Source organism: Carica papaya, chromosome 3, assembly GCF_054855325.1.
Source record: "Carica papaya isolate Zhongbai chromosome 3, ASM5485532v1, whole genome shotgun sequence".
Classification (NCBI taxonomy): Eukaryota; Viridiplantae; Streptophyta; class Magnoliopsida; order Brassicales; family Caricaceae; genus Carica; species Carica papaya.
This window is the reverse complement of record NC_142311.1, coordinates 31,041,669-31,050,905: the sequence shown is the minus strand read 5'-3', so window position 1 is coordinate 31,050,905 and position 9,237 is coordinate 31,041,669. Positions and strand designations below refer to the sequence as shown.

Genomic DNA, 9,237 nt, shown 5'->3' with positions numbered 1-9,237 from the left:
TTTGAAGTTCCAACTTCCACACATAATCCATATTTCAAAATCTTCAAATTAAAATTATACCTAAAAGCAACACAACCGTTATCAATTGATTCACTAATCAACCATCATTATCTGTATTTGAAATAATAAATAAGTCATACGGTTAAATATAGAACCTCATAAATTAGAAATTGAATAGCTCATGCAATAAATAAAATACAAATTTATTACATAATTAAAACATAAAACATTACTAGAAAATCTCATAATAAAATCAAATGCAATCTCTGTTGTTTTGAAGGTAGGAAAGTAAAATGTATATAAATTTAATTCTAAGAATAAAAAGCTAATATTTGAAATACCAATAAAAAAAATAGTTATCTAAGATCTTATTCATTCCCTCTTATTAACTTATGTCATTTTTTAAAAACCTTCTGAAGATTGAACTTTTCTAAACTAATCTTGTACATAAACAAGAGTTTTTACAATCTTAGGAGTAAATAAAATCTTGTATGTGCCAAATATGTTCATCCATGCTAAATACAAATTCATAAGAAACTGTAGACACAAGTATTGTCAATACACCATTAGTCAACTGAGATAGGATAAGAAGTATATAATTGTTAAGTTTCCATCAATCAAAGATACCATAATCCTCCTTACCATCATTATCAATTCTTCATTTAAGTACTTTTCATACTTTAATTTTCTACCTCTACCCCCAACTTTTAGTCATGAACGTTTTATATTTAATTTCATAGGCTACAATCTTTGATGCGAGGAGCTCCAAGATCAAAAACATATTGATCATGAACTCACTATACTTACCATGCAAAAACTTAATTTCCTAAATTAAGACATCCCTACTTGAATCACAATCAGCAATTTAAAGGCAATTCAAGATAACTGAAAAAATAAAAAAGAATAAAAAAAATGTCATGACTTACTCGATAAGTCGATTTTGATTCCCCGTCTCAGCCAATAAGATGATCAAAACAACTTCCCTTGAAGAACATTCACTCTCAAAATTAGCAAAACTAATTTAACAACAAAACTGAATAATTTTATTAATCAACAGAATTGTATATCACAACCTAATGTGAGGCCTTTATATAGGCTTTTACCAGGATATTTCTAAATAATTACAATCACTTATATTTAATTGAAACTCTACCAAAAATCTAGCTTAACTTAATCTTAATCTGAAAATAATAATTAATTTTTAAGGATAAAATTAAGCAATAAAATATTAATTAAAAATTAATATAATATTATCTAAATAAAACTCCTCATTTTTACCATATTTCTCATGTGTTTTTCTTCTTTTGGACTTCAAGTTGTTGCAGAATTCTTCTTGAGAAATCAACCATAAAATTTACACGTGGAAATAAGAACAAAGAAAATCCTTTTCGGCATCAAATTCCTTGCTTGCATGTTTCTCCCGTACAGGCAAGTTCTCCCCGCATGTGTGGGTTGCTTGCGCGTGCGGGATGACTTTCTTGCATAAGCACGCCTTCTTGCGTGCAAGTAAAAGCTCTCCAAGGTTGTGGCATGGTCTGGCTCACTCCCTTTTGGTGCGGCCTCCTTGGGTAATGGCCCTCTTTTGTCGAGAGGCCTTGTTCCTCTTATCGGTTTAAGCTAAATATGGCATTCTTTCTCATTTATCATTCTTCAAGCTCGCACATATGAGCTAAGGGCCTCACATCGTAATATATTTTTGTCGCGGGCCTTCATGGCTAAATAAATCCCAGTCTTCCTCTTTTTGGGACAAGGCTCGGCCTTGCACCTTGACATGTGGTTCCTTAAGCCCATGAAACGTCATTTAGGCCTCAAGCCTTCTTTGAACAAACTTTTCCTATTCTTTAAAATAATCCCAATTAGAAAAATGATTAAGAGTACAGATACTTTCTTCTTTAAAACGATCCAGTTTAGATAACACAAAGAATCTGAAATAACTTGCCTATTTGGGGCGAGACCTATGGGAGTCCTTGCGATAATTTTCTTTTTTTCGGGCATGCAACGCACATGCGTGTGTGGCGTCCTTGCACTTGTGCACGTACGGCTCCCATGTTGCATGCATGCACATTGTGCACTTTGTATATCCTTCCTGTGGAGGTAAATGCCCACGAGTTGCATTCCTGCAGTATTCTTGTTTCCCCCGAAAGTCCTACTTCAAGCGGGATTATTGTATTTTCCATAATTGTCTTCTGTTGCTACTAGTGCTCACATCAACCTTTTTTTAACTCAAAAAAAATCTTCTTATTGTGATTGAGAAACGTGACTTTAACTACTTTAAATTATTTTATTGTTATCATCTACTTGCTTAATTTATGGCGGTTGTACTCATAGTGTAACTCATAAGCAAGTTTCACCACCATCTTTGACATTGCAACAAATTATTCATCCATGTATATTCTTTTAAAACAAAAGTCCAAGTATTACAACTTATGTCATGGGTCAAGTGTCTAACATGGCTATTTTCTCAATGTTCCTCCAATACTTGCCATATTTTTCCTTTCTTTTTTGTTTTGTCATTGAAGTCAAGTAAAGATCATAACTTAATTGTCATTCTTTTAACATGCAAGTAACTTCTCAAATCTTTTTGAAAAGAGTGATAGAAGTAACACAAAGTGATTCCAAAACTTTCAATGTAATTTCACAAAAATTTTATAATTCATTAACCTCTTAAAGGAGTTCTAATCAAAATAATCAAGCATCCTATCAGTTAATTGAAACTTTTCTATGATGTAAATATGTTTTTCATAACTTTTAAATGTCAATTCAACTTTTTGGTAGTCTTTAATATCAAATAAGTCGATTTCTATCTAATATAGTGTCAAGAAACATTCATTGATTTTTACATTAAATATAACTTTTTACATTGTATTATTTTTAATTCAACACATTCTTTAATTTTTATTATCTAAATAGTGATTGTCTACTACATTTTACAACTCTTTTAGAATGAGCAACTAACTCACTTCTTTCCCTTATATCATCAACAATAATGAAACTAATGATATGTGTAATGCATCTCACATAAATATATCGACCTTCCAAAATACTAGTTCCCATGTTACTAATTTTTTTTTCTTTAAGGAAGAAATTGCAATATCATTTCAACTAATATTATCAATTATCACATTGAATACCATATCAATATCCTGATCATGTACATGCTTCTCAATTATCTTACAAATAGTCTCTCTTTTATGGCTTGAAATTAGACAAAAATTTATTATTCTTTTACACAATTCTCAGTCATTATTGATAAATGAGTCATGATACATATGTAATTGACTCTTTGTGTAGGATTCTACGTGTTTACCATAAAAAATACTCGTATTTTTAGATCTCAAAATCTACTTGAAATTCGTTTTTACATTCACATACAGTTCATAACAATCCTCAAAGATTGTCCATCTAAAAGAAATATGAAATATGGGATAAGTAATTGATATGAATTACCTAAATCTTATCCTTCATCAAATTCAAAAGGCAATTCATCTAACATAAACATTTCAAATAACCTTTTTCTAACTGTATTCTACTCAAATTTTTTAGTTCTTATGCTTTCGTCTCACTCAAAAAATGGACATCGTTATTGTTCAACACTAAGAAGAGAATGTTTTCTGCAAGATTTGATATAATGCTTAATGATGCAATTTCATTTCTTTTATTATTAACACAAAAAAAGCATTAACATAAGTTCATCTTTCCTATCATCATTTTCCTCACAAGGAGAAAAATATTCTCAAACAAAAGCTTTGGTATTGGTGGTCATCTCACTATTACTTTGAAACTTGACTGCCATTTTGAGTGAGCCCCGGTCCTTTAGTCTCTTAGTTCTTAGTTCAACTTTAAGAATAAATCCACCTTTATTTTGTTCTTCATTATGAGACGTCTTCAAAAATAAATCGAATATAATTAGATAACTTAATATTTAAAAAATTAAATTCGAATAATAAGTTAATAACTAAATCATACGAGACTCAAATTTAATTTTATATTACAAGATCACGATATTGTTAAAAAAAAAAAACTACTTTAAATTATTAACAACTCTCGCTAGCAAATTAATGTAAGTTCGAGATGAATAATTATTATTAGAAATATTGTATTTGTACTTCTTAATATTAATGTTGATTTACATATTGAAAATTATTAATTAAGTTAAAACTCTTTGCTTTTGGATAGAAATGTGACTGCACAAATTCAAGAAATAAAAGTAGTGCAATGTGAAGGAAAAAGGATAGCATAAAACTTGCTAAGGTTTATGTGAACTGTGTGTGTGTGTGTGTATATATATTTTTTGAAATTATACGTACTCTGTGTGCATTATATATTATAATGCATATAATAATAATAATCACTAATTTGAAAAAAGAAAGAAAAAAAAAAAGAGATCCAAATCAATTTTCGCCCTTGATAAAATTACTAAAAAAACACACGAACAAACAAACAGTTGGTAATTTTGTATTGCACGACTTATTAAACCAAAACAATAATAATAATAAATGGAGTTTTTTGGCTTTTTCCCCCCTCTTTCATAAACAATTTGGCTGACAAATGGAAACGCCTAAAACAAACGCTATTAGCTTTTCTGCACTAGCAGCCTTGTAATGAATTTAACACAAAATTCACTACTCAAACATCAAGATCCAGTGATTTTACAAACCCACAGCTTAACACATCAGTTCTCAAAATTTACGCCTACCAGGTCGAAATGACTATGCATTGCCATAACCGTGAGAATTAAAACTATAGTTGGCATAGAGATGAAATGATGATTCATAAGCAAACACATGATTCTATTTATTTAGTCCTGATTGATTCTTAGATCATCTACTAGAAACAGAAATAGTACATTGTCTTGTTAACTCATTTCATTTTTGCTTCCGTGAACAGAACATGACGATTTACACGAGGATCATACTTTCTAAACTCCAGCTTCTCCATAACTTTCTTAGCACTCTTCTTCTTCACATAGAAGAATCCAGTCCCAGCAGCCGAGACAAGTCGGATGAACATAAACGTCTTCTTCTTTTTGTCACCCATTTCTTACTACATGTTCAAGGAAAAGCGGATGATTCAGAGCATAAGCAAATTGCATTCCATGATAATAAAAAAATAATAAATTTGCTTCAACAATAAAGAAAGTTCACGTGTTCCTTTTTTTTTTGAGAGAGAAACAAGAAACAACTATTATAAACAAGACACCAAGGTGGTGCTATCCACATAGAAGATAGGCTTTACATGGTACCACAAGAAAACAAAATATCCATTAAGTTCCTTAGATCATCTTCAGAGCTAAGAGGATGAACATTAAACAAAACACTTAAAAGTCTAGAACCATTTATCTATAATAGAAACAAAAGGCACAAAAAGCTTTGGTAAACGCTCTTGATTCTTTCTTTCCAGATAATCGACAGCAGATGAAGGATATGAGCTTCTTTTTGGATTTGCATGCCCGTCAATATCATCTCACCCCCCATAATTTATCCATTATTGAGCCATAAACCACCCAAGACAAATTAAGAAGGGATAACATTAAGTCCCATATCCTTCTAGCCTCAAAACATTGAAAGAGATTGTCACAACGAGGTGATGGGATATTTTTAAACTCAAAAAATTTTTGAAATTGCCACCAGTTCTACTGGAAATGGATAGGATGCCAGATAATATGCACTAATCTAAATTAGAGATTCTTGATTCAGAAATAATGCAGAATAAGAAGTGCGAGACACATGCCATGCGATGCAAACTAATTATTCATTTAATTTACATGCACATTTTATAAACACTATTTAAGGTAAAGATGTGTGAAATTTTCATTCATTCATAATCAAATTTACCAATTAACATATTTACAAACCATTGGAGGTGGGGACTTAAATTAAATCCAAAGAAAAAAAATACAAATAGAAAGCTAAACAAGTAGAAAAGAAAAATTTTCGAAAATCTTGTCAGACGCAAACCTTCCTTCCAAAGTCTTTACTGTTTCTTGATTAATAATGAAACAAAATGCAATGATGATCCAATACATTTTTTAAAGACTAAACCCGAACAAAAAAATCGTTTTCTTTTTAGTTTGATTTTTATTTTTGTTGACCATATCCTTCGATTTTGAATTCGATCTCGAGTTCGACTTAGAGCAGAAACAAACAAAAGGATCCCTCAAGCAAGGGTATTACTAATATATCCATATTTCCTAATATAAACCAGCATATTCAGAAATCATGTTAAACACGACTGAACTCAGGTCAGCTCAAGCACTAAATAAATCATCCAATTTCAGAAGAACCAAATTTGTTCATCAATAGCAATTAGAGTTATTAAATCGAAAACTACTCAGTCTAAACAGCAAAGAAAATACCCATTTCAAAGCACCATGTTTATTCATCAACAGCAAACCCAAACTTAAAACAATCAAATCACAAACAATAATATGCTATATTATAATTGATGTTCAGAAAGGAAAAATTAGAATAGAGCTCTAATTATTATACTAAACTACAGCAAATGCTAGTAATTTAAGGAAGCAATGAAGAATTTATCATGGCTGGACATGCATTTTGAACATAGAAATCTCATTTCTATTAAATAAATTACATCTTTTCCTCTAAAATTCAAAGCATCTTTAAATCAAAGCAACAAAACCAGGTTATAAAGCAAATAAAATTCAACAAACTAAAAGAATACCTAAAATTGGCAACCTTAGCCCCGAATTCTTCCTTCACTTCTTCTCCAACTTACCCACTGTTGCACATACCCAAATTATCACTGTTTCTCTATTCTTACCCCCCCCCCCCCCCCCCAACAATTACCTGTCTCTACTTTTAAATTTCAAACCAAAAAACCTTCACATTATTTCATCAATTTTCGTCCCTCTCAAACCCAAAAAATCTCCGCACCAGTTCTTCCTCTCTCCTCAAAAGGCTAAGCCAGCTCACACTTCTGGAAATTATTTCTTCAGCAATGTGCCACGCTTCGAACCCTCTGAAAGTAGAGAGAAGCCACCACCAACGACCAAAAGCCCAATTGCCTCCTTTTATACTCAGACGAAACAATGTCGTCTTAAACAAACCAAAAGACGATGCAGCCTTAGGCGTAAGACTACCTCTCATTTTTCTTCTGGGCCGAGGTTACATTTAATTTCCTGTTGGGACGGGTTGACCTTGGTGTTTCGCGCCTCGCATTTAAAAATGGAAATAGGGCTGAGTTTTCTTCTGAATAGGTTTTGGGCTTCCCAGATTAAATGGTGGGTTGGAAAGGCTTGAACAAAGGGTTGAGCTTTTAGATTTTAGGGTTTTTCCTTAATGGGGCTGAATTTAACTTTGAGATAGAATAGAATTTGAGCTTGATTTTAAACTTGGGTTACAATTAAAAATAGACTAAATGGGTCAAATATGATTAAAAATAGGTATTGGGCCTTTGTTTATTCTCATTCTTTAAAAAAATCTTTTCATTTTCATTTATTTTTCTTTCTCTCTCTCCTTCTCTTTCCATTTTCCTTGACTGAAGCATCCTTGTCCTTTGCAAGAGCAAAATGTTTAAGAACCTTTCTTTGAGAGGTCTCTTTCTACACCAACAATCAACCCAGAAACTCAACATTCAGTCATTTAGCCATTGCTAAAGCCTAAAGAGCATCAGGTCAGCAAAACAATTTTGAAAGCCTGAGTCAGCAAAAGCTTACTAATGCACTTCCATTTAATAGTACCAAACTTTGTATACTCTGAGTCATCGTCCAACCCCTATTTTCCAATCCATATTTGCTAATAATCACACCTCTCCACAAACTGTTCCGCAATACATTAACTTTAAAAGCCATTTAGTCAATAAAGCTTTCATCACAACCATAATATATCTTATGCCAAGGCCCCCCAAGGCAAAAGGTCTCTTCAACACATCCCAAGCCACAAGATAGTAACACCTCCTCAGAAGAAAGCAATAATGCAGTGATTCTAGCCTCTTAACAATGCTAGAGGGGATGAGGAAAAGAGAAAGGGAATAGATAAGCAAGTCAGATAGCGTACTTCTGGCGAGAATGAACCTATTGTTTTTAGGGAGATTCTTCCAACAGAAGAGTCTTCTCTCCATCTTAAATACTTGACCATTGAATTTAGCCCCTAAAGAAAGTTCAAGTGTTCTTTGTCTTCCTCCAAACCCCCTAAAGAGAGCGAAAAGAATTCTCATATCTTTATGGATGCACAACCATCTATTAGGATATGCCGTTTAAGGTGTTTGGTGCAGCATAAAATATAAGATATTAGAAGCGCCTCAATAGCGTATAAACTGTTAAATCTTTTCAAAGGATAACTTACCAAATTGCTTGGACAATAAAATTTTATGAAACTCTACTAAAATGACAAACAAATATAACCCAATTATGTTTAAAATATTGGGACCTAAGACTGCAATATTCTCCAAAGCAAAAGCCTTCCTTACCAGCTTTCTAAAAAACTTTGTAACAAGAGCCAACATTCTCTGCCTAGTTTATAAGCTCAATAGTATTTACCAAACATGTCAAGAGTATTAAAAATGCCATTAGAGAGCTTATAAATTGACCAAAAAAACATGCAGCGAAGCATTTTTAACTCTTAAATCCATCTTAGGCAAATAATATGCTTTTAAACATGGACAATGAAATATTCCACAGAGTACAAGCTAAATTTTAAAGCAAAAGTAGAAATCTCATCATTTTTGTCAGCAATGAAAAATAAGCAGACAACTACATTTACTTCTAGTTTCTGTTCTCTACCAAACCAGACAAGATCTTGCATACATCATCCATGGTCTTAGATACAATAAAGCCTCCTGCAGCAAGAGGATTCACTTCAAGCATGACACTGAATGAAGAGATAGCACTTCCCTCACAATTATCAACCCCAAAATACAAGATGCGTAGCTAACCAGGATTAAGAGACATACAGAGACACAGAGAGATACGTAAACAGAAAACGCATTTGAACTATAGTAAACTGGTTCTATGCAGTTGTACCTTCAAAATTCTGATAGATAAACTACAGATTTTTGTTTGGACTGGCAGAAAATGTTCCTTTTTAAACAAAAAACAGGTCAGAAGAAAAAAAGAAAGAAACGGTTTTCCAACTTACTGTAATTTTGTCCGGGTCGATGCCGAGATTCTGTGAAGAAGCGGAAGAGAAGAGAAACAGAAGGATTTTGAAGAGAAGGTAATCTAAAGTCTAAAACCCCTAGTTAAAAGTCAAATACCACAAATACCCTCCGTTCTTGAAA

General features: G+C 32.3%; 1 protein-coding gene across 1 annotated transcript; it reads right to left on the bottom strand.

The window, feature by feature from the left end:
- Positions 1-4,728: 4,728 nt before the first annotated feature.
- Positions 4,729-9,236, bottom strand: LOC110819920 (Ribosomal protein L33 family protein). The gene is made up of 2 exons (XM_022049266.2): positions 9,096-9,236; positions 4,729-5,043 (listed from the first exon to the last, which is right to left on the bottom strand). Exon 2 carries the CDS (start codon positions 5,035-5,037, stop codon positions 4,861-4,863), a length of 177 nt encoding a protein of 58 aa, XP_021904958.1. The 5' UTR covers positions 5,038-5,043; positions 9,096-9,236; the 3' UTR covers positions 4,729-4,860.
- Between the last annotated feature and the right edge of the window lies 1 nt (position 9,237).

Coding starts and splice junctions, on each gene's coding strand:
- LOC110819920 (XM_022049266.2), bottom strand. CDS start 5,037: ATGGGTGACAAAAAGAAGAAGACGTTTATGTTCATCCGACTTGTCTCG.